Raw genomic sequence first — 24,536 nt, 5'->3', positions numbered from 1 at the left:
CCGCTGCGCCCTTGCTGGATGGGGGAGTGGGGGGTGCTGAGCCGCTGCTCCATTGCTGGATGGGGGAGTGGGGGGTGCTGAGCCGCTGCGTCATTGCTGGATGGGGGAGTGGGGGGGTGCTGAGCCGCTGCGTCATTGCTGGATGGGGGAGTGTGGGGTGCTGAGCCGCTGCGCCATTGCTGGATGGGGGAGTGAGGGGTGCTGAGCCGCTACTCCATTGCTGGATGGGGGAGTGGGAGGTGCTGAGCTTCTGCGTCATTGCTGTTAGGGAGGAGTATAGCTCCCAACTGTCTCTTGATTTCAAGGGACGTCCTCATGCCTTTGGTCTGATCTATATAATTGTATATAAAATTCACTATTTATCAAAAAGTACTTACAATGCTAAACCTTTATAGTCAATATAAAGGAATAGTAATGGTAAAAAAATCATTGTGGGTTTAACTAATCATTTTTTGTATAATTCTCCCATTAAAGGGGTGTGGCAGGGGGTGTGTCCTATGCCTTAATACTTTGGCTAATAGGTGTTTCTTATTCCCATCTGGGAAAGTTGGGAGGAGTGGAGTGGAGTGGAGTGGAGTGGAGTGGAGTGGAGTGGAGTGGAGTGGAGTGGAGTGAGCTGAACTGCTGAGTCACTTATTGAGAGTGGGGGCATAGGGAAGTCACGGCTGCAGGGGGAACTGAGCTGCTGAGTTACCTTTGGGGGAGGGGCAGGACAAATAACTGCTGGAAGGGGAACTGATCTACTGAGTCACCTTTGGGGGAGGGGCAGGACAAGTAACTGCTGGTAGGGGAACTGAGCTACTGAGCCATCGTTGGGTTGGGTTACGTTGGGTTGGGGGGGCGGGAGCAACCACAGAGAAGTCACTGCTGGAAGGGGGATCTGCTCTGTTGGAATGGGGGTGGGGTGAGTTGGCCTGCTAAGGCACTGCTGGGGGGGGGGTCATTCTCAGCAGGGTGAGAGGGTGAGCTCATCCTTTGAATCACAGCTGTCCCCTGAGTCTCCCTCTGTATAATGTTCCCTATCTTCCCTTCCCGCATGCTCCATAAAATGTTGTGAAGGTTGGATCAGAGGAGCTGGGCCAGCACAGTCAGTAAGCAAACACACCCAAAAGACATTTGCAATGAAGTTCAGAGACACACTGCAAGTTAATAAAGCATCCTCGAAGGGAAGGGGAGGGAAGACAGACCCCGTTCTCTGTACACCTTCCTCACACTGGAACTCACTCTGCGGCCCCGTATCATCCACTGCTCGGTCTCTGTCACTAGAGCGCGATTGACCTTCTGAGACTCCCTAGCGGTGTCGGCCATCTTCCTGGAGTCAGCTCTCCATTGCCGGCGATGTATTAACGCTCCCCCTCGCCCCCTGCAGTGCGGACAGGAAATCGCCTCTCTAGTGCCCTCAGCACAGCCCAGTCACCTCGCAGCAATCTCGGCGGCGGTGACGTAACGGCGCTCCCGGGACACTCGTGACACTGACGTCACGGACAGGCCAAACAGGAAGAGAGAGACGGAGCTAGAGAGAGACTGAGCCCAGGAGAGGTGAGAGCTGACCGGGGGAGGGGGCAGCAGTGGTGGCCCGCTCCCTGGAGGGAGTCTGGCTACTAGACATCAACTCCTATGACTTCATGCGTAGTGGTACTACAAGTCCCAGCATCCCCTGTCAAGCCCTTGGCATAGTTACAGAGCTGGAGGCAGATTGCAGAGCTGTGAGGGGCACCACAAGTCCCAGCATCCCCTACAGTAAGACTACAAGTCCCAGTGTCCTTGGATACCAGGGGGCATCCTATTGAAGTGTACATGCCAGGCCTGGGAAGTTTTGGAATTGTGGTAGGACTACAAGACCCAGCATTACTAGGGCGTATAGAGCCTTGGAGAGTAACAGACTGTAAAGCTGGGGGGGGGGGGGGGGTACTACAAGTCCCAGTATTCTCTGATAGATCCTGGATATGCTTTAGAGCTGTAGCAGTGGGTACTACAAGTCCCAACATTCCCTGCTAGGCCCTGGGCAATTTATTGGACTGTGGGGGAAGTCCCAACATCCCCCGATAGATCCTGGATGTGCTGTGGGGGCACTACATGTCCCGGCATCCCCTGATAGATCCTGGATGAGATGTGGGGGCACTACAAGTCCCAGCATCCCCTGATAGATCCTGGATGAGATGTGGGGGCACTACAAGTCCCAGCATCCCCTGATAGATCCTGGATGTGCTGTGGGGACACTACAAGTCCCATAATCCCCTGATAGATCCTGGATGAGTTGTGGGGGCACTACAAGTCCCAGCATCCCCTGATAGATCCTGGATGAGCTGTGGGGGCACTACAAGTCCCAGCATCCCCTGATAGATCCTGGATGAGATATGGGGACACTACAAGTCCCAGCATCCCGATAGATCCTGGATGAGATATGGGGACACTACAAGTCCCAGCATCCCCTGATAGATCCGGCCATATTTGATCCATCTATGGCCAACTTTAGACTGTCTCCCACAGAGATCTGATTGTTCTCGATAACTATCCCACCTACAGCCCTGTCTGACACCCGAGCGGACTATGTCTGAGTGACGCTATAGGTGGAAGGTTCAGCTTGCAGCGCGGGTTCCTGGGCTCGCTTCTCTCCCAGTCATACAGTATATTAGGTTTGTCCTACTTGTGTTTGGTGCGTACATTGATATCGGTATCTGGGCCAGTTTTTTATTGCCCCCATATGTAATGGGGTCACCTAAACACAAGGAGGATCAACTCCATGTACCGTGTTATTGGGAGGGCACTGAACTCGAGATCTGGTGCTGCAAGGTAAGTGTTCCCCGGGTATGTTCAGTTTAGCTTTTCAAGAGTGCAGTAAGGAGAACTATCACTTACCATCCGGCCATACACAGCCAAGGGTCACCCTACAGGCTCCAATCTGACCGAACATCATACGTTACATTCACCAAAACGTTGTAATGTGAGCACCTACCTAATGTGTCCAATCACTTTGTATCCAATCCTATAAAAAGAGATTGTACAACCAGATTGTAACCTGTGTGTCGAGCTTTAGCCTGGGTACACACCGGTTTCTGTGTGAATTGCGCACCGCATCATAATCGCATTCCATTCATTTGAAGGTGTGTATGTTAAGTTAACAACACCCCGAAATCGGTTTGCAAAACGCGGTGCGATATGCAGAATCAGATCACATGGGTGTGAATACAAAAGACAAAAAAAAAGAGCTTGCGCCTTTTTAGTGCGGATGTGGTGCGGTTTGAGCCATACAAAATGTATGGCTCAAATGGCATCGCCCAGAACTCGCATGTGATTTGCACAGGAATGTGGTGCAGTTCCTGAGTGGATCGCGTGCGATGTGCCGCACCGCACAAGTGGGAAGTCAGGTAAATAACATGGGTGTAGTTAGCAACCAATCCAATGTCTTGCCTCCCTCACTCCTCTTGTATCTTGTTCCTGCCATCTCTATGACGTTCTGCTACTCTGTGTACTCATTATTATTAATATACAGGATTTATATATTATTATTATTATACAGGATTTATATATTATTTTTATTATACAGGATTTATATATTATTATTATACAGGATTTATATATTATTATTATACAGGATTTATATATTATTATTATTATTATACAGGATTTATATATTATTATTATTATTATACAGGATTTATATATTATTATTTTTATTATACAGGATTTATATATTATTATTATACAGGATTTATATATTATTATTATACAGGATTTATATATTATTATTATTATTATACAGGATTTATATATTATTATTTTTATTATACAGGATTTATATATTATTATTATACAGGATTTATATATTATTATTATACAGGATTTATATATTATTATTATACAGGATTTATATATTATTATTATTATACAGGATTTATATATTATTATTATTATACAGGATTTATATATTATTATTATTATACAGGATTTATATAGCGCCAACAGTTTGCTCAGCGCTTTACAATATAACGGAAGACAATACAGCAACAATACAGTTCAATACAAGAGGGATAGAAGGACCCTTCTCCTTCACTTGGAAGGGTTAATGTCTCTGCCTGGGTTGGGCTTTGTATGTTGTACTGCACTACTGGCAATGGTGGTGCTATAGAAATTGATGGCAATAATCAGTCACAGGTCTGGTATCTAAGCTCTGCCCTCGGATAATTCTCTCATGTATTATTGAGCTGTTTATATCAGTTGTCGGTGATTCAGCATGCACTGCGATCCTCCATACTAATGTGATGAGGAATGAGATTCCGGCCCGAGCTCTGATATTGCAGAGGTGGTTCAGCCTGTGGTCACAGCTGTGCCAGGAGCCGAGGACTTTACCCCGTATGCCCTGACTGTCCGAAGTTCCCCTACAGATCCGTGTATGTCTGAGAAAGCCTCTACACACAGGTTAGTAGGTGTAGGGAAGGCCATAGATCACTGGTACCCAACCTGTGATTCAGGGACCACGTGCATCCCATTGGCACTTGTTGTGTGGTCCTTGCAGATTATTTGTGTTTTGATGCTCACTTAAGCCAGTGAAGAAAAAATAGTGTAAGTTCACCGTACACCCTCTCACCCTCTCCCACCCTCCGCTCCCTGATGCACTCACCTTTGTGGATGATTAGCTTTCACTGCCCACTCACCCAACGCGGGGGTCCAGGGATTTGAAAGTAGCAGCCCTCTTCCCCTTTTTCCTTAAAGCGGAGTTCCGGCTCCCCTTCAAAAAAAAATTGTGTAGCTGCTGACTTATAATATTAGGGAACTTACCTGTCCACAGATCCAGCGGTGTCCTCACCCCAAACTGATTCTTCAATCGACTGCCAGGTGCTGGCGCCACCATCTTGATTAAGGGAAACCAGCTACCAGTTTCCTACTGTGCATGCGCAAAGCATGCTGCACTTTGTGAATGAGCCACAGTCCTCTGGGACCTGTGAAGTGTCCCAGAGGACTTGGGGGGGGGGGGGGGCGAGCTTCCAGCTTAGTTCACTGCGGCAGATCCGCTCCCCCCCCCCCCCCCCAAAAGGAGCCAAATATGGCAGAGAAGGTGGGGGAGGAGACAGATAAGCGGACCTCTGCACTGGCTGGGGATGTGTGTGCGCAGTCTCTGACCACCTTCAATAACATGTGCGCAGCCTTTGGCCGCCCCAGTGGCAAGTAGGCAGCCTCTAGAAGTGTGTGCTCAACTTTCTGTATCATTACTTTCAATAAATTTTATATGCAGCCCTTTGGTGATGTCAGGGGCCGCACTTGAGGCCACCTATGTCAGGAAAGTTGACCACTCCTGTCATAGATGGATGGAAACCTCTACTAAAATGATAGGTGGGGAGACATCTACTGACCCTGGAAGACCCCAATATCTACCGCTGGATGCCATGCAGCACACATGGAATTGCTTGCTTTGTCCTTCTTGGTATTTCAATAAAGGGAACAATCTGCCCTGCCAAGTTAAAAAAAAAATATCTAGGGACGTGTGTGTGTGTGTGTGTGGGGGGGGGGGGGGGCATACTGTATTGTCCAGTGAAGGATGGGAGGCCTGAGCTGAAGTCCAGACTTGGAGGGTTTTGTTTCCCAGAAACAAACTCCCAGAGCTTTCCTTGGTCCTGGAGGCCTGAACTTTATAAAGATTTCACAGCATGGTATGATATACAGTCCTGTCCAAAAGTTTTGAGAATGACCGAAATATACATTTCCACAATGTCTACTGCTTTTTGTCCGATGTTCCCATGGCATACTGAAGTATAATTACAAGCATTCCATAAGTCAAAGACTTTTATTGACAATTATATGAAGTTTATGGAAAGCGTCAATATTTGCAGTGTTGACCCTTCTTTGTCAAGCCCTCTGCAATTCGCTCCGGCACGCTGTCAATCAACTTGTAGGCCACATCCTGACTGATGGAAGCCCATTCTAACCTAATCAATGCTTGGAGCTTGTCAGAATTAATCGGGTTGTTTTTGTTTACTCGCATCTTGAGGATTGACCACAAGTTCTATACGGGATTAAGATCTGGTGAGTTTTTTGAGCATGGACACAAAATGTTGATGCTTTGTTCCCCAAGCCACTTAGTTATCACTTTTGCCTTCTGGCAAGGTGCTCCATCATGCTGGAAAAGGCATTGTTCACCACCAAACTGTTCTTGGATGGTTGGCAGACGTTGCTCTCGGATGATGTTTTTGTGCCATTCTTTATTCATGGTTGTGTTCTGTGGGCTGAGTGAGCACACTCCCTACGCTGAGAAGCAAATGCACACGATTGGTCTCAGGATGCTTTACTGTTGGCATGACACAGGACTGATAGTAGCGCTCACCTTTTCTTTGTCGAACAAGATTTTTTCATTTCCGGATGCCCCAAACAATCGGAGAGGGGATTCATCAGAGACAATGACTTTACCCCAGTCCTCAGCAGTCCAATCCCTGCACCTTTTGTCGATGCACTCACACCTGCCTGCCGCCATTCCTGAGCAAGCTCTGCACTGGTGGTGCCCGATCTCACAGATCAATCAACTTTAGGAGACGGTCCTGGCACTTGCTGGACTCTTTTGGGCACTCTGAAGCCTTCTTCACAACAACTGGAGCTCTCTCCTTGAAGTTCTTGATGATCTGATAAATGGTTGGTTTAGGTGAAATCACAGTAGCTGCAATATCCTTGCCTGTGAATCCCTTTTTGTGGAAAGCAATTGATGACTGCACGTGTCTCCTTGCAGGTAAATTCATATTTGTGTCATTCTCAAAACTTTTGGCCAGGGCTGTACAGTATTCTTCCTTTTATTTGAGACTGGACAGATACATGACATAGTCATATAAAGCTGATCAGTGGTAGTTTAAGGACAAGCTTCTAAGGGTTCAATTTTGATGCCTTTGTTTTGTATATTTTATGTTGGAATAGATCAAATGCCATACACTAAAATATATTTATTGGTTATTATTCCAAATAAATATTGAATTTTATATATATATCTCCAGTGTCTTGGTACCAAGTCCGTCATTCTTTGATCATTAAAGTGGGACTTCACTCTCTCAAGCAACACTGACTATGTTGAATTCTTATGCTGCTAGCATTAGCACATAGAAACGTATATCATATTTAGTTGTTTTAAATACTTCCTGGACTTTGGCATAGACAAATGATGTCATACATCCCAGGAGCCCTCAGGAGAGAGGAGGGGTTTTCTCAGCAAAGCACACCTTCCTGCCTGCATGCCTGAGCTAAGGGCAGATGGATTCCATGAAGTAATTGCTACATGAATTGTCTACCCTTCAGGATGGCCATGGCCAGAAATGCTAGGGGTTGTTTTTCAAAGTGATTTCTTAGTAAAATAAAGCATATAGATATGGATGGATGGGGGAGTTTGCTTTGAATATTAAAAATTAATTGGGTAGCTTTTTTGGTGCTCAGATACAGTGTAGTTCCACTTTAAGTTGCATGACATACTAGAGGAAATGATGGTCAGAGGCTGGTGACAGCTCAGGTTTGGAGACATGCTGTACATGATTATGAGGGATTGGGAACATATAACATGAGACTGGAAGAGGGCATCACCTTTACCCCTTTACAAATAAATGTCCCCACTCCACCTAGAGACCGCTGGGGTCCAAGGGCCACACGAGTACCAAAGGGCAGGTTGGGCACCAGGGTTCTATTTAAAGGCCATTGTGGCCAAAACTGGTATTTCAGATACGGGTTTGGCTGAGTCACCCTCTGCCTCCCCTTTGGGGATTCCAGCAGCTGGAGAGTCCATGGTTGTGCCCACCCCACCACAGAGTCCAGTTCCTATTTATTGCTTTACCCTAATGTAAAATATATGGAAAGTCCAGCAGCGATAACGAGACAGCCAGGTCTATGGAGGCCCTGTACCCAAGTTCTGAGATAGATGAGAGCCTAGAGGGCTTTTAACTCCCTTGCTTTTATTTAAGACTAAGGCTGGGTGTACGTATATGCGGTGCAATATATCACATGTGATTCACATAGGAACCGCACTGCATTCCTGTGCAAGTCACATGCGAATTGTGTGCGGTGCGATTGGAGCCATACATTTTATATGGCTCAAATCGCACCGCATGCGCACCAAAGAGGTGCAGGACCCTTTTTTTTGGTCCGCACTAGAATCGGATCGCATGGGTATGCACACCTGTGTGATCTGATTCTGCACATCACATCACGTTTTGCGGACCAATTTCAGGGTGTTGTTCACATACGCACCCGCAGCGGTTTGCATGAATGTGATTCTGATGCGGTGCAGTTTTCGCAAAGAAAACAAACCCAGGCTAAAATTTCTTTTGGATGGATATAAATTTAATGTTAATGAATATTCATTCCTGTCCTGAATTTGGTTCATTCAGATTATTAAATTTGAAACCTTATGCTGCCACACCAGACAGCAAACCTCTCAAACGTCCATTTATGTCTCTAAATCGGATGCAATGTCAGGTGCTCACGATGGCGTCCATCTTTGTAGACCTTTGCACATCTTGTAATATATTTTTTTATATATTTTTTTTTTTGTCACACAGACCCTAAGAAGCAAACATGGATTTTTTGTTTGGACGCCGGAAGACCCCAGAGGAGATGCTGCGGCAGAATCAGCGGGCCCTTAACCGCGCCATCAGGGAGCTCGACCGCGAGCGACAGAAACTTGAGCAGCAGGAGAAGAAAGTTATAGTGGATATTAAGAAAATGGCTAAACAGGGACAGATGGTCAGTGGGTGATGTACATAAAATAAATAAGTTTTGTTTCAACACTCACTTGCACTTTTAGAAGTTAGTTGTTCTTTTTAACAGTTCTCGTTTTATAGTGTAACTCCTCCTTTCTTTTTCTTTTTTTTTTATTTATTTATTTATTTATACTGTTGCATCCAATCCAAAGTAGTAGAGCAGAGCGGTGTCTAAGGAACATTTTGGCTTGGTTCACATCTGTGCGGGTGGTGCTGCTGGTGCCGCTGCAGGACCTGCACAAATACCTGCAGCCGCACAGAGGAATGCAGGACCCATGGGCGGGTGCAATTAATTCTAATGGCACGCCGCCTGCACTGGAAATCGAAACCGTACTGGGAACCTCCTCGGTTCCCGTGCGGGCTGCGATTTCTGAAGCAGTGCAGGGACTTCTTCCCCACATGTCCCGGGGCACGAGAGTCCATTCAAATGAATAGGCTGTCGTACCCGCGCAGAATGCGGCCCACATGGCTGCACATATGTGAACCTGGCCTTAGGCTAAGAGCAGCCACTGCACACTGTGATACCAGTCCAGTATTTTTATTTTCTTTTGTTTTTAGGATGCTGTGAAGATCATGGCTAAGGACCTTGTCCGTACCCGACGGTACATGAAGAAGTTCGTTATGATGCGAGCCAACATTCAGGCTGTCTCTCTTAAGATCCAGACGTTGAAGTCTAATAACTCCATGGCCCAGGCGATGAAAGGGGTGACTAAAGCCATGGCCACCATGAACAGACAGGTGAGAACCCTGATCTTCCAGTTACAACATGGGGCAGAGAGTTCACATTTAATGTCTCCTCATCAGACTGAATCTACCTTGGAAGAGCATATAAACCACTAAAAGAATTTTTGATTTGCTAACTTTTGATCAGTTGAATTATTCATTGCAAGTGTTTTGTACGATAGGAGTAAAAACATACCTGTTCATTCTTGTCAGCTGGTAAATTACTATTCTTTCTGCCTGTGCTACTCTCTGATCAGTTGCATTGTTCTCAGCTTTTACTGTGGACTACAGAATACCCCCACCCCCTTTATGTTATGAACACGAGGAGAGGGAGGATATTCTGTAGTCTTAGCACACACTCCGGTCTAGGATGACGACGCTGCTCCTTCATAGAGAATGGTAATGAGTGACTATTGCCATCCTAGGACTGGAAATGTGTTTAAAAAAAAGTCCACCATATCTTAAGAACAAGAAAGCTGCCATATATTACATTGTTCTTCTTGGCTTTAAATCAGCCTTTCCCAATCGGGGTGGCTTGAGGTTTCTTCAGGGGTGCCTTGAGGTTTCTTCAGGGGTGCCTTGAGGTTTCTTCAGGGGTGCCTTGAGGTTTCTTCAGGGGTGCCTTGAGGTTTCTTCAGGGGTGCCTTGAGGTTTCTTTAGGGGTGCCTTGGCAAAATGTCTAAAAATTGCCCAAAACGTGTATACAAGCCTGCCTTTTAGTTACACAAAGCCACAGGTTTCATTGTGCACCATTATGACATTCTAGCTGCTGGAATCCTAACAACCAATGATATCATCAGTTGATAAGGAAAATGTGTCGGTTGCCTGCGCAGCATCCTAGTTTTACTCTCCCCCGCCATTCTCCATCAGTGTTGGGCACACATTAGCTCAGTTATGGAGAAAAACTGAAGGAGAAGAGAAACAATGGAATACTAGTGAGTACCAGTGTGCAAAAGTGTATTTGCTTTGGAAGAATAAATCACCTCTAATGTTGGGTGTCCTACATGTGTGGTCGTTACTGCGTTTTATATAAAACTTTTCACATTTAGAATGGGGTGCGTCAAGACTTTACATAATGTTAAAGGGTGCCTTGGGACTGTGTATAAATTTTTAACGGTGCCTTGACTGAAAAAAGGGTTGAGAAACACAGCTTTAAATATTTTTTTCTGAAATCGCTCCCAAAATTCTAATCTAAAAAATAGACACTAAAAAGGAATAGGAGCGTGTTCTGTGTCCTCCCATTGAAATGTGTGAGACAGAAGGGGATTTCTTGCATTGAGGGCAATATTACTTCATTCTTCCTGCATTGTCTGTCAATCAGTGCTGCCCTTCAAGCCCAACTCCATGTTTTAGTGAACTTTGAGTAGTTTTTGTTTGGAACAAGCTGGTCCAAACGAACTATTTCCGTCATCAATGCATGAATTGTATGCATATGTATGTAGTCTCAGCTTCATGCAGTATACAGTGCTGTGCTCCTGCAGCATGAGCCTGGTTCCTGAAGCAAAACTGAGTCAGGCTGAGCACTGCCCAGCTATTACAGGAAGCTGTGTTTTTTTTTTTTTTTTTTTTTATGAATGTGTACAAAGCTTCCTCTGATTGGCTGAGGTGGAGATCCTGACATAATCCAACTGCCTCTCCACCTCAGCCAATCAGAGGAAGCCTTGTATTCATTGAGAAAATACCCAGCTTCTTGTGAATGGCTAAGCTGCCCTCAGCCTGACTCAATTTTGATAAAAGTGGCAACTGCAACAAGACACTCTCTCACTTGTCAGGCTTGACTCTGCCCCAGGGGCGGACTGACAACTCATGTGGCCCCCGGGTAATAGGGGATCATGGGGCCCCTGTGTCCTTGCCCAAACTCAAAAAAGCCTATGAAAAAGGTACCAGGGGCATCTCATGGGGCCCCCTACTGACCCCAGGCCCTCGGGCAGTGCCCGAGTTTCCAAATGGTCAGTCCGCCCCTGCTCTGCCCCATGGTGCATTTTAACCAATGGGCTTAATCATTGGTGGAGGGAGCAGAGTCACTTCTGTCCCGGGAGAGAATGTCTGACCTGTTTACACACCTATAGCAGTTTAGCAAAAAAAAATACAGCAGAATGCAAATCATGTGTTTGAATGTATTACATTACTGTAATAAATAAGGACCATTCAGTTAGTCTTTGCAGCTAAAGCGGAACTAATCCCATCAATTTTAACAGTTTGAAAGAACAGTTACATGGTGCGAATGCCAAGTGTCACATTTGCTTGTGCCATCAACCAAACTGTCATCCATCAAGTAGCCTGTGTCACAACTGATCATGTGTGTAGCGCCATGGCAGTTTCAGATTATTATTAATTATTTTTTTCTTCCAACTGATGCTAAGATGGCAACTTCCTTGGCTGAAAAGAATAGGGGGGTTTAGTTCTTTAAAGTTTTAAGTGAAAAGGTGAGAGTTAGAGACGCCATGCCCCCCCCCCCCCCTTTCTTTTCTTTTCTTTTTTTTTTCTTTTATAGATTATTTACAGCCAGCTTGTAGGCTCAAGTAGATAATTCAGTGACCAGTAATTGATTATTTATACACCAATATTACTTCATTAAATTGGAATTGCCATCCTGTTTGGACATCACTATTGCACTCTGCATGGCTTTTGCTGAATAAACTGCTTGACAGGCACAGGTAGGGCATCTTAATACATCACATTCAGAGACTGTGTTTTACCAGACACCTCCCCTTCCCTAGAAACATTGAAAAAAGAAAAAGAAACTTGATGCACCACTTGATCTTTTTCAGCCGTCTGTCTTCCGTGGTTCTTTATGTTCTCTCTGGGCGGTGCTCTCATTTAACATGGTACACTCAGGTCAGAGTAGGTCACATGACAGACAATGTGACGGTTGGGTTCTGATCAGGAAATCTCTTCACCTGCAGCTGAAATTGCCCCAAATCCAGAAGATCATGATGGAGTTTGAGAAGCAGGCGGAGATTATGGACATGAAGGAGGAGATGATGAATGACGCTATTGATGACGCAATGGGAGATGAGGATGACGAGGAAGAAACGTATGTATACTCTGTGATCTGCTGCATGTATATGTGTAGAGAGGAACACAGGAGCTTGTTCAACCACTTCTTGACTGCGTTATAGCCGAATGACGGCTACAGCACAGTCGTCCAGTTTTGGGAGGGTGTCACGTGACATCCTCCAAGAACGCGCATCTGGCGCTCTGTGATCGCCGTGTCCTTTGACATGACACGGTAAAGGGTCAGTCACAGTGGCCTTTTACCACGTGATCAGCTGTGTCCAATCACAGCTGATCACCATGTAAATACACTTGCCGGTTATCAGCAGTACTTTCCTCATATTGTCACAGCGTGAGGAAAGTACTGCTGATAACCAGCAATTGTGAAAGGAGATATCTACACTGTTGATCACTGCCCTGTTTATCAGCGCAGCCTCAAAAGTGCCCGTCAGTGCCTCCTCATCAATGCTAATCAGTGCAGCCTCATCAACGCACATCAATGAAGGAGAACAATTACCTCGAAAGAGCAGGGCCCTCGATCCCCTCATGTTTTGCATTGTATTGGTATTGTTCTGTTACATGTTCTGTCCCCCTCTGTAATGTACAGCGCTGAGCTAACTATTGGCGCTTTATAAATACTGTATAATAATTACCTGTTTTGAAAAAGTTTAAAATCGAAACAAAAAAACTTTTTTTTTTCTTCAAAATTTCTGGTCATTTGTTTATACACACAGTGGTGACTAAATACCACCAAACGAAAGCTCTATTTGTGTGAAAAAAAATTTATAAGAATTTCATATGGGTACAGTGTTGCATGACCTCACAATTGTCATTCAAAGTGTGACACTACTGAAAGCTGAAAATTGGCCCAGGCAGGAAGGGGGTAAAAGTGCCCGGTAGGCAAGTGGTTCAGGTTGTAATATGGTTTTAGCTGTTTGCACTCAAAATAGATGTAACACTAAACTGGGTGATATTTAGTTTGCTGTGTGCTTTGTGTATTATACAGTAATTTTTAAAAATAAAATCCTTGTTTTCACCTTTTTTTTTTTATTATTATTTTTAAATTCCTTGTGTGGCTGACCTCTTGCAGCCTCTTTGCAGCCACTTCCTGTCTACATGCACTCTAGCAATGGATTTCCCAGGATAGGTTCCCTGATGGTGACAATAATGGACCATGCCTGTGTAATGTGTGCTGAAACAGCTAAACCGCAGATCCAGCACAGTAGTGTAAATTTAATTCTAAAGTTGATCTCCCTTCCCTTCAGTTTTGTACTGTTGTACAGGATCCTCTCCAGCATCATCTAGCCCCTGCCCATTTATTCATTGGATTTTAATTCTTTCTAACATGGAGACCAGCATCATTTGTGACTGTTAATTGGGGTGGTCTTCATGCAAATTCACCCTGTCTAGGACCACACACTCCTTCAGACTGGCATCCACTCATTTAGGCATTTTGATATTTGCAAAACTCCCCCCAAGAATCATCCCATTGCTTTCATCAGGAGTACTGAGGCACAGTGCAGGGATGTTTTCAAGAAGCTATGTACAGCATCCTGCCTGCCCCTCCCACCATTCATAATCTGGTTGCATTGAACAGAAAAGCACAGAGACCCAGTGACTACATCACTGGGTCTAAAATAAGCTAGGAAATGGAACGGTTTTATTTAAAACTTCAGTAGCATGTTGATGAGGGGAAGAAAAAACTGGAGAAGGAACAATAGAAGCAGATTACATTTCTGCTTTAATATGAGATTGCTGTACTATGCATCAGAACTGAAGGCTGTGATCTTTTTTGTTTTCCTGTAGTGACGCTGTGGTATCTCAGGTATTTGATGAACTGGGCCTTACTCTTACAGATGAGCTCTCCAGTGAGTATTTCCCATAAAATATAAACTTTAAAAATGAACATTGCTAATTTACACTTTAAATACATATAAGAGACTGTTCAATCAGCCTTGTGATCCTCGCCACATAGCGAGAAATGTGACAAAACAATTTACTATTTCAGTTTTGTAGCTTTCTATGTCACCTGCCTCCTGGTTTGACTGTGAATGATCACAGTTCCTGTTCATTATCCAGTGTGCAGCTGATAGAAAGGTTTCCTCTGCCTGACTGTGTCCAAAAACTCATGAAAACAGCAGTGAAAATTCCACATCAAGGTCTACAGAGTCCAGAAAGGATTTAAAAAAATCTTGTTAGAATGGAATAAAACAGCCAGCATGTTTGGGAGTTTTGGCACCCCCTCGTCAACAGGGCTTTGATGCTGTATAAACTCCATAAGACAACAAAATGATTGTAGTATTTGAAAGAAGTTGGCTGGGATGTGTGAAGCACAGGACTGACACAGGATTATGTCAAACGTTTGGTGCGTGAGATACCCTTTACTGATTGACCTAAAGCAGACTTCGTGCTTTGAAAACACTTTTATTTTTTTTTATTTTTTTTGTTACTGTCACTCATTAAGGTGTAAAAATAATGCATACAATGTGATTTGGAGCAATCACGTATTTATAGTTCAGCCATATTTGTTTTCTTGGAGTTGTGTGGGATTTTTGTTTACACGATTAAATTGGTATTTTTTGCTAGAAAATTACTTGGAACCCCCAAACACACACACACACATACATATATATATATATATATATATATATATATATATATATATATATATAAATACTGATGCCATTAACACAGCCCTTTTATTTATTTTTAAGTCTCTTACCTAAAAGAGAAATTCCAGATATACTCACCTACATGGATGCAGTATCGGTCCCCCGCTGGCCCTAAGGTCCCTTCCACACGTGACTGTTCGCTGATCCCCTCTGGCTGATCCATGTCCAATCCATCTATGAAGAGCTGACACAGCCCGCTCTCCTCTATGGGCAGTGGGATGTAAACGGACGACCTGTCTGTTTACACCTGACCGCATTCGATCAGCTAAATGAATGGGGAACGGATACCCATCCATCTGTTTTTAGCAGTTCAGATCGGATTGGATGTAGTTGGGTGTATACTCGCTGCTCCCTAGAGAAGGGAGGATCTGATCAGTCTACCTAAAAAAAAACTGACAAGGGGTTCTGATCGGTCTGCCTTTGTGAAAGGGGCCCAAGAAAACTGAGTGCTCAAATACTGCTGATCACTCAGTTCTCGGTCTTCAGTGAGCAGAGAGACGGTGGCTGTAAGTCACTAGCTCTCTGCTTTGCCCCTACAGTGCTCACTGGATTGTGGGAGGGGCAGGAGCGGATGGCTCAGGCTCTCAGCTGCTGGTCCAGACATCTGGATGGATCCTGACGTTAAAGTCGGGGGTCTCTTCAGGGCCTGGACCAGCTCAGTAACATTAGCAGACAGTAGCTACGGCTTACTATATGTGGCTCCTGTTTGTGGCAAAATCCACACTTTCCGTTGTGGTGTATTAATGCGCACGTTCTAGCATGTTATGACGTGTGTGTTATTTTAAGGCAGCCCTTTTATTATGAATGGGCTGCTAAAGCAGCTTAGTGGATAAAAATGGGTGCACTTTCTTTTCTTAATTTAAAAAAAAAAAAAAACAGTGTTTCGTAACAGATGGTTTTTCCAATGTGGTGCGCTGCAGTGCATTGGGCTGTACTATACAATGCACTAGTGCCATTCACAATCATAGGCACCGCAATATGCTGCACATTTAGGAGATTCATTGCCACAATGCACAAGTGTTAATGGGCTGTAAGTGTTCTTGTACTGTAAGGTTGGTTGTTTTGCTGTTGCTGCATAGGCTTTGTGTTTTGTGTCCAGTATCTGTTTACTTCACATCTCATATTCTTGCACCATGCAGACTTACCGAGTACAGGAGGATCCCTCAGCGTGGCTGGAGGGAAGAAAGCAGAGCCCACAGCTGCACTGGCCGACGCAGATGCAGACCTGGAAGAGCGACTGAACAATCTGCGACGGGACTAACGTGTCAAATGTATTTCATGGACTCTAAGTTTTATCTATATTTTTTTTTTTTTTTGTTATGAGTGAGGATGTAGGTGAATAGGGTGGAACCTTGCGGAGATTTAAAAAATGATTTGCTCATTCGACGCTTTGGCATAAAGCCAGGATTTCCCTGCACCGATAGCGGATGCTAGTCTCCGCCCACAGCTTTTGGCTGGTTCTGATTCTTCTGTAGCTAAGACACGCCCTTTCCGCACAGATCATGTAGGTTCGAGAAGACTGTTCCGTCTGTGTGTTGGTGTCCTAATCCTGCTTTCATACTTGGTGACACATTTATTATATAAACTATATACAATCTGTAAAACCAAAGGCTTAAAGAGCACCTGTTATTTAGCAGAGAACATAATGTCATTATTGAGGCTGGGGAAGGTAGACTCTGTACATGGTCCTTCCAATAATCAAGGTATTAGTACTTTGGAGGTGTCCGGTTTAGGGCCCATTCTAGTCCAGAGTGCCTTAATGTTGTTTTTATAATACAGGAGGATGTTAGAAGGTTAGATTTCACAGGTCCAACTGTTATTTTAGCATCTCAGGGTATCACGGTGGGTGTTGAAACCCAAGTTAGGGTTTGGTTTATGTAAATTCAAGAAAATGACTTCTCCTTTTGAGGCCTGTTAGGAAGAGGGGACTCAGTTGTGGTTCCTAGGCTGTGGCCTCTCCATTCGCATTCAATGTACTTCTTAGCAGATTTTTATGAACAATAGGCATGCCTAGTACAAATGGTCAAATTAAATGTTTATTGTATAAAACACACCAATGCATTTTGGGGGAAGGGCCCTCTTCAGAGCTTAAAGCGATTCTAAAGGAAAATGTTTTTTCTTGAAAAATAGCAAACATGTCATACTTACCTGCTCTGTGCAATGGTTTTGCACAGAGCAGCCCCATTCCTCCAATTTTGGTGTCCCCTGCAGGCGCTCCTGGCTCCTTCCCCTTGCCGAATGCTCCCATAGCAAGCTGTTTGCTATGGGGGCACTCATGCAGGCTCAATCCCAAGCTGCACTGTGTTTGTCCATCGATGCACATAGCGCTGCTCAAACCCTCCCTGCTCTCTTCTCACTGGCTGTGATTGACTGCAGCGAGCCAATGGTTCCTGCTGCTGCCTCGATCTCCAGTGAGGAAAGAGAGAGCTAAGAGGGTTGCTGCTCTTGGCACAGCACTGGATCAAGATCGAGCGCAGCTAAGTATATGGAGGCTGGGGGAAATGCATTAAGGTAAAAAAAAACCTGTTAATTATAATGTGTGGATACGCTGTAACCTCCTGCTCTTTTCAGTCACAAAGCAGTCATTTTATTAAATCTTGTCTGGATTTAATTTTGCACATTACATTTAAGCCCTGAAACGGGGAGGCACTTCCCACAGATGTATTGGAAGTATTTTGTACAATCATTTTAAATCCACTTCAGGCTCTTAGACTATTTGTACTAGACATTCCCAACTTGATTCATAAAAATGGTGTGGCCTATTGGTTGAAGTGGTACGACTCCATTTGTGTGGAAGGCAGAATGAACCCTTCTAAAAGACACTAAAACCTCCATTACAGAATAAAATTCCCTACCTTCCCTACCCACCTCTACAAAAATGGCTGCCCATGTTGGTGTCTGTCTCAGTCATCGGGTTTGGTGCTCTAAAGTTCTGCAACTGCTGAGGGCAGCTATGAGGGAAGAGATTACCCATAGCTGTCCTGCCTTATAGCGTCATGTTTGTTATTACAGGGCAAATCCTGCAAGCGGGCACCAGGAGGAGGCAAATAAAATGTAAACTGCAGTGACCGCTGTGTCATTGATCCTGCTATTCACCAGACTAAGTTCTGGCCTTTGTCCTGATCCGGTTTCAGGATTTTCTTTGTAGGCCTCTGGAATGCAACTCTAGTGCAGAGGAAGAGAACTGCAGGCTAGCGGTCTTAATGGTTCCTCAGACTTTGACTTTGGAACAGAGGATTTGTATATCCAGGTCACAGTGGTGACTGGAACTTACACTTTAGGGTCATCTCTGTTGGCGCTCTGATTGCTGATTTCGGGTGACTCCCCAATGACTTGGTTATGTGTAGTGTGATCTCGATTTTGAGTCTGATTTATCTTTATGGTGGTTTATCTCTGTATGTCCTTTATAGTCCCTTCCTGTACAGATGTGTCTTTGTATAATACATTTTACTCTAATAAAAAAAACAGTGTATTGGTATTATCATTAGACGTATATTTACTCTCCGTCAATTCGTTCAAAAAAAAAAAAAGACAGAAAAGCAAAAAAAAAACCTTTTTTAGGTTATTTATAGGTAATAACATCTGATCCAGGGAGTATTTGATTGTCTCCTGTGGAATCAGAAAGGAATTGTTTTGCCGCGTTAGAGCAAATTGGATCATGTGTTATTGGGTATGTTTGCCTTCCTCTGGATAAACGATGGGTATTCGATTGTGTGTATGAAAGTTTTCTATGTTATGTAGGGTTTCTTTTTTTTTCTTTTAGTTTAACTAGATGAACGTGTGTCCCTTTTTTTTTTTTTTTTTTTTTTTTCTTAACCTGAATAACTATTACAGATGCCACTATAAACCTAAGGAAAGACAAGATGCTGGAAATGAATTTATGGTAAATCTGTGAGGCTAACAGGAGACAGAAGATAATTGGGGGAAGATTTACTAAAACTGGAGAGTGTAAAATCTGGTGCAGCTCTGCATAGAAACCAATCAGCTTCCAGGTTTTATTGCCAAAGCTTAATTGAACAAGCTGAGGTTAGAATCTGGTGCAGCTGTGAATGGTAACCAACCAGATTCTGAGTGCTACAGTTTTAGGAAATCATCCCCTGTGACTCTGGTTAGGCTGCTCTCCAGAAAACAGGATAGCCCCTAACAAAGAGGACCCAGCATTGAGGATTCTTGGTTCAGCCTTGGTTCATACTGATGCGGTGCGGAGTTTGCAGCGTTTTCTGTGTGAATTCCGCGCCGCATCACAATCGCACCCTGTTCATGCGAACCGCTGCAGGTGTGTATGTTAAGTCAACAACATCCCGAAATTGGTCAGAAAAACATTGTGCGATGTGCAGAATCGGATCTCATAGGTGTGAATGCCCATGCGATCTGATTCTAGATCCCTACAAAATGTATGGCTTCAATTGCACCGCACAGAATTTGCATGTGACTTGCACAAGAATGCAGTGCGGTTCCTGTGCGAATCACATGCGATATACCACACCGCACAAGTGTGAACCCAGCCTTCATGAGACTGCAAAACAAAAGGTCCAAGAATCCAAAATCTTTTAACAATAATAATCTTCATTCACATTAGAATAACATATAACAGCCAATGCATTTTGAGAGCCCAGCAAACTCCCCCCTTCTTCAGGGCTCAGCTGTTGTAAGTGGTAGAACTCAAAGACAGCCCAATACCCAGGAATAATGTATAGATGTTACTGCACACCTGTGTATCAGCAAAACACTATATACAGTTGTGTCCAAAATTATTCAACCCCCAATGCTGTAAAGGGGTTTAGGGACTATAGTGTACATTTGGAATTGTATTCAGAATCAAATCCTACAAGGACGTTGTAACTACCCAAATGCAACTAAAATGACATCAATTGTTTATGTAATACAGTAGTAAATGGTTCTTATGTGGTTTCTTCATTGCCACAATTATTCAACCCCTTAAAGACTACCACTCTGAAGAACAGAGGTTCATACAGGTGCTTTCCATCAGGTATTGAAAACACCTGTGGATGTCACCGAGCAGCAATCAAGCATAATAAGCACCAATTAGGCAGCTTTAAAATGACTGTGATACTCAGCTCCTTCTAGACATTTACTGGTGTGGTTACAAACATGGTGAAGGCAAGAGAATGGTCCAGGAAGACAAGAGAAGAGGTGATTTCTCTTCACAGGAAGGGCAATGGCTATAAGAAGATTGCAAAGATGTTAAACATACCAAGAGACACCTTAGGAAGCATCATTCGCAAATTCAAGGCAAAGGGCACTGTTGAAACGCTACCTGGTCGTGGCAGAAAGAAGATGCTGACTTCGACTGCTGTGCGCTACCTGAAGCGTAGAGTGGAGAGAAGTCCCCGTGTGACTGCTGAGGAACTGAGAAAAGATTTGTCAGATGTGGGTACAGAAGTTTCAGCCCAGACAATAAGACGCACACTGCGTAATGAAGGCCTCCGTGCCAGAACTCCCAGGCGTACCCCCTTGCTGTCTCCAAAGAATAAGAAGAGTCGACTGCAGTATGCCAAAAGCCATGTGGACAAACCACAAAAGTTGTGGGATAGTGTTCTGTGGACTGATGAAACAAAATTAGAACTGTTTGGGCCCATGGATCAACGCTATGTTTGGAGGAGGAAGAACAAGGCCTATGATGAAAAGAACACCTTGCCTACTGTGAAGCATGGTGGAGGGTCAATCATGCTTTGGGGCTGTTTTGCTTCTGCAGGTACAGGGAAGCTTCAGCGTGTGCAAGGTACCATGAATTCTCTTCAGTACCAGGAGATATTGGATGGAAACGTGATGCAGTCCGTCACACACCTGAGGCTTGGGAGACGTTGGACCTTTCAACAGGACAATGATCCCAAGCATACCTCCAAGTCCACTAGAGCATGGTTGCAGAGGAAAGGCTGGAACATTTTGGAGTGGCCATCGCAGTCACCAGACTTAAATCCGATTGAGAACCTCTGGTGGGACTTAAAGAAAGCAGTTGCAGTGCGCAAGCCTAAGAATGTGACTGAACTGGAGGCCTTTGCCCATGAAGAATGGGCGAAGATACCCGTAGATCGCTGCAAGACACTTGTGTCAAGCTATGCTTCACGTTTAAAAGCTGTTATAACTGTAAAAGGATGCTGTACTAAGTACTAAGATTGAATGTCACTTGGGGGTTGAATAAAACTGATAATGCTGTGAGCACAGAAAAGACATTTGTGGTTATTTCATTATAACTGTTATGTTATATTTGTCTGACCTACAAGTGCCTCTTTAATGTAAATGTAAGCAAGATGACTGAATGATCAAAAGCAATGTCAAACTGGCCAAAACACTCAATTTCAGTGGGGGTTGAATAATTTTGGACACAACTGTATGTGGGTGACCGGACACTGGTTCCAAGGGTCCTGTAACCTGATAGTTGCACATACTTCCTTGTGCCATTGAGTTCTACCACTTCCAACACCTGAGCCCTGAAGAAGGGTTGGTTTGTTGGACCCCAAAACACATTGCCACCAGAAACCTGACAGTGGCTTTAACCCTTTCCAGCTTTTAAAGTTTTGGACAGACAATTTAAAGAGATTGTCACTTTGTCCATTCAGGGCAAAGTGACTGTTTGTGTGAATGATGCCCCCCTCCCCTGAGCTACTGATATTCACCTTGCCAGTGCTAACTGGTCACAGCTGACACCAGAATATTTATTGCTGGCTAATTCAGATAATCTGGGGGGGGGGGAGCAGTAGTGTCCTTCCCTTTGTCATGTGATTCTGCTTGGGCCTAGAGATGGGTTGCTACAATGCTCCCCATTCCCAGCTCTACCAGATATTTCACTCAATGAGGCAACGGATAGGGCAGTGGGGAGCGATTGTGGGGTGAGTATCAGAGGGGCGTTGTATATGGGAACTGTCACTTTGCACAGAATGGGCAATGCTATAGCCGCCTTTTGTTAAGTGGATTTCTACGTGTCTGTAGATGTATTCAAACCCTGCTTAATAGATGAGACAAAAGTGCCATCCCTGCAGAGGTTACATTTTCATGCTGTCTTCATTCTGTATCGTCGAGGGTGGTTAGCTGGATCTGGGCAAATAATGGTTTGTGGATGTTCAGAGCACAGGAGCATCATCAAGGTAACAAAATTGCTTTTCCCAGAATACAAATTTTATGAAAATCCAGATGAAAAGTAACTTTTATTGCATTCTGTAGTCTAGAGAGGGTCAAGTGAGCAGAAGTGCCCGAAGCCTGGGACCGTTGTTCATGGCTGAGAACAAATTGAGTTTGTGGATCTTTGAGACCCATTGCTGTTCAGGTTGGTATGCCTGTGAGTTCCAAGAGCAGCCAAATGGAAGTCCTTCTTGTCCTGGTATTTCTTTTTTTCTTAGTGTGTGTTTTTTTTGGTTTTTGTTTTTTTTTTTTTATTCATATAAAGAGGAACAAAACCTGAATTAATGTCCTCTATCCAGCAAAATCTACAGTTTCCTCTATTGATCACTAATCCACCTTAATCCTTGAAACGGCCATAGGTCAAGTCACACCTCGCTGTCAGGCCTGGCAGTCTGGTTTGAGCACCTTGTTCAGTCATCATATGACGGATGAGATCATTCAGAAAGGGGCGGGGCTTTTTAGATATGTTTCATCATGTGTCTGAACTTCTCACACAGTCTGCTAGCTGAGGTTGTGTATGTGAATGAAGCATTCCATCTTAGGTTGCGTTCACACTTGATTTGTAGCTTGAAACTCCAAAAACACTTAAACTTAAAAAAAATCAGTTGTTCTCTATGGTACCTGTTCCCACCTGATCATGCAAACCGGCACCATACAGAGAAAAATTTGACTTTTGAGTAAAAAAATTGCTTTCTCAGGGCTGGTTAACATCATACAAATACAGTCCAGATGCATTTCTGTATTTGCATGTTTTGACATGTTCCGATGTGTTTTTTTTTTTTTTTTTTTTTTGCATTCTGGTTAATCTTTCTACCTCCTTTTTCTTCAAATCAAATAAGGACATGTGCGTTTTTGTTGCATTTTTCTGCATTCCAGTACAGTGCAGAAAAAATGCAGCATGTTCTATTTTTTTTTTTTTTTTTTTACTGGAATGCTCTGGAGCTGACTGCACTGGTGTAAACTGTGCCATTGGAATCCATGTAACCTACTATCAATGTGTTTTTGATGCAGAGAGCAAAAAAAAACGCACTGCACTTAGTGTGAACTAGCCCTCACAGACATCTGTATGTTTGCTCTAGATTAAGTCAATACTGTGGGTCAGTTGTGGTTAAAAAAAAAAAAAATAAAAAATAACATCCTTCTTGACCTCACAAAGCCAATCAGGATAATTCTCTGAATTACCTCTATGCTGTAGTAAATACAGTATATGCTTGGGTGCAGGTCAAGTGATTTTAATGGAAGTAGTAGTGTTTCATTGATGGTATCAGTGGGGTGGGAGGAACAATGCCCCATCAGTGGTGTCGGTGGGTGGAATAGTGCCCCATCAGTGGTGTCGGTGGGTGGAATAGTGCCCCATCAGTGGTGTCGGTGGGTGGAATAGTGCCCCATCAGTGGTGTCGGTGGGTGGAATAGTGCCCCATCAGTGGTGTCGGTGGGAGGAATAGTGCCCCATCAGTGATGTCGGTGGAAGGAATAGTGCCCCATCAGTGGTGACGGTGGGTGGAATAGTGCCCCATCAGTGGTGTCGGTGGGAGGAATAGTGCCCCATCAGTGGTGTCGGTGGGAGGAATAGTGCCCCATCAGTGGTGTCGGTGGGTGGAATAGTGCCCCATCAGTGGTGTCGGTGGGTGGAATAGTGCCCCATCAGTGGTGTCGGTGGGAGGAATAGTGCCCCATCAGTGGTGTCGGTGGGTGGAATAGTGCCCCATCAGTAGTGTCGGTGGGTGGAATAGTGCCCCATCAGTGGTGTCGGTGGGTGGAATAGTGCCCCATCAGTGGTGTCGGTGGGTGGAATAGTGCCCCATCAGTGGTGTCGGTGGGTGGAATAGTGCCCCATCAGTGGTGTCGGTGGGTGGAATAGTGCCCCATCAGTGGTGTCGGTGGGTGGAATAGTGCCCCATCAGTGGTGTCGGTGGGTGGAATAGTGGTCCATCAGTTGGGTTGGCGGGCGGGATAGTCTCCCACCCCTGGTGTGTCGGCGGGCGGGATAGTCTCCCACCCCTGGTGCGTCGGCGGGCGGCATAGACTCCCACCCCTGGTGCGTCGGCGGGCGGCATAGTCTCCCACCCCTGGTGCGTCGGCGGGCGGCATAGTCTCCCACCCCTGGTGCGTCGGCGGGCGGCATAGTCTCCCACCCCTGGTGCGTCGGCGGGCGGCATAGTCTCCCACCCCTGGTGTGTCGGCGGGCGGGATAGTCTCCCACCCCTGGTGCGTCGGCGGGCGGCATAGACTCCCACCCCTGGTGCGTCGGCGGGCGGCATAGTCTCCCACCCCTGGTGCG

General features: G+C 44.7%; 1 protein-coding gene across 1 annotated transcript; it reads left to right on the top strand.

The window, feature by feature from the left end:
• Nucleotides 1–1,399: 1,399 nt before the first annotated feature.
• On the top strand, nucleotides 1,400–18,599 carry CHMP2A (charged multivesicular body protein 2A). The gene is made up of 6 exons (XM_089683820.1): nucleotides 1,400–1,539; nucleotides 8,523–8,706; nucleotides 9,282–9,461; nucleotides 12,353–12,483; nucleotides 14,250–14,311; nucleotides 16,255–18,599. The coding sequence occupies exons 2-6, from the start codon at nucleotides 8,539–8,541 to the stop codon at nucleotides 16,374–16,376; spliced, it is 663 nt and encodes a 220-aa protein (XP_089539946.1). The 5' UTR covers nucleotides 1,400–1,539; nucleotides 8,523–8,538; the 3' UTR covers nucleotides 16,377–18,599.
• The last annotated feature ends 5,937 nt before the right edge of the window (nucleotides 18,600–24,536 follow it).

This window comes from Staurois parvus, unplaced genomic scaffold (genome assembly GCF_062004578.1).
Source record: "Staurois parvus isolate SC_StPar_1 unplaced genomic scaffold, SC_StPar_1.0 ptg000322l, whole genome shotgun sequence".
NCBI lineage: Eukaryota > Metazoa > Chordata > Amphibia > Anura > Ranidae > Staurois > Staurois parvus.
The sequence above is the reverse complement of the archived record's forward strand: the minus strand, read 5'-3'. Positions and strand labels throughout refer to the sequence as shown.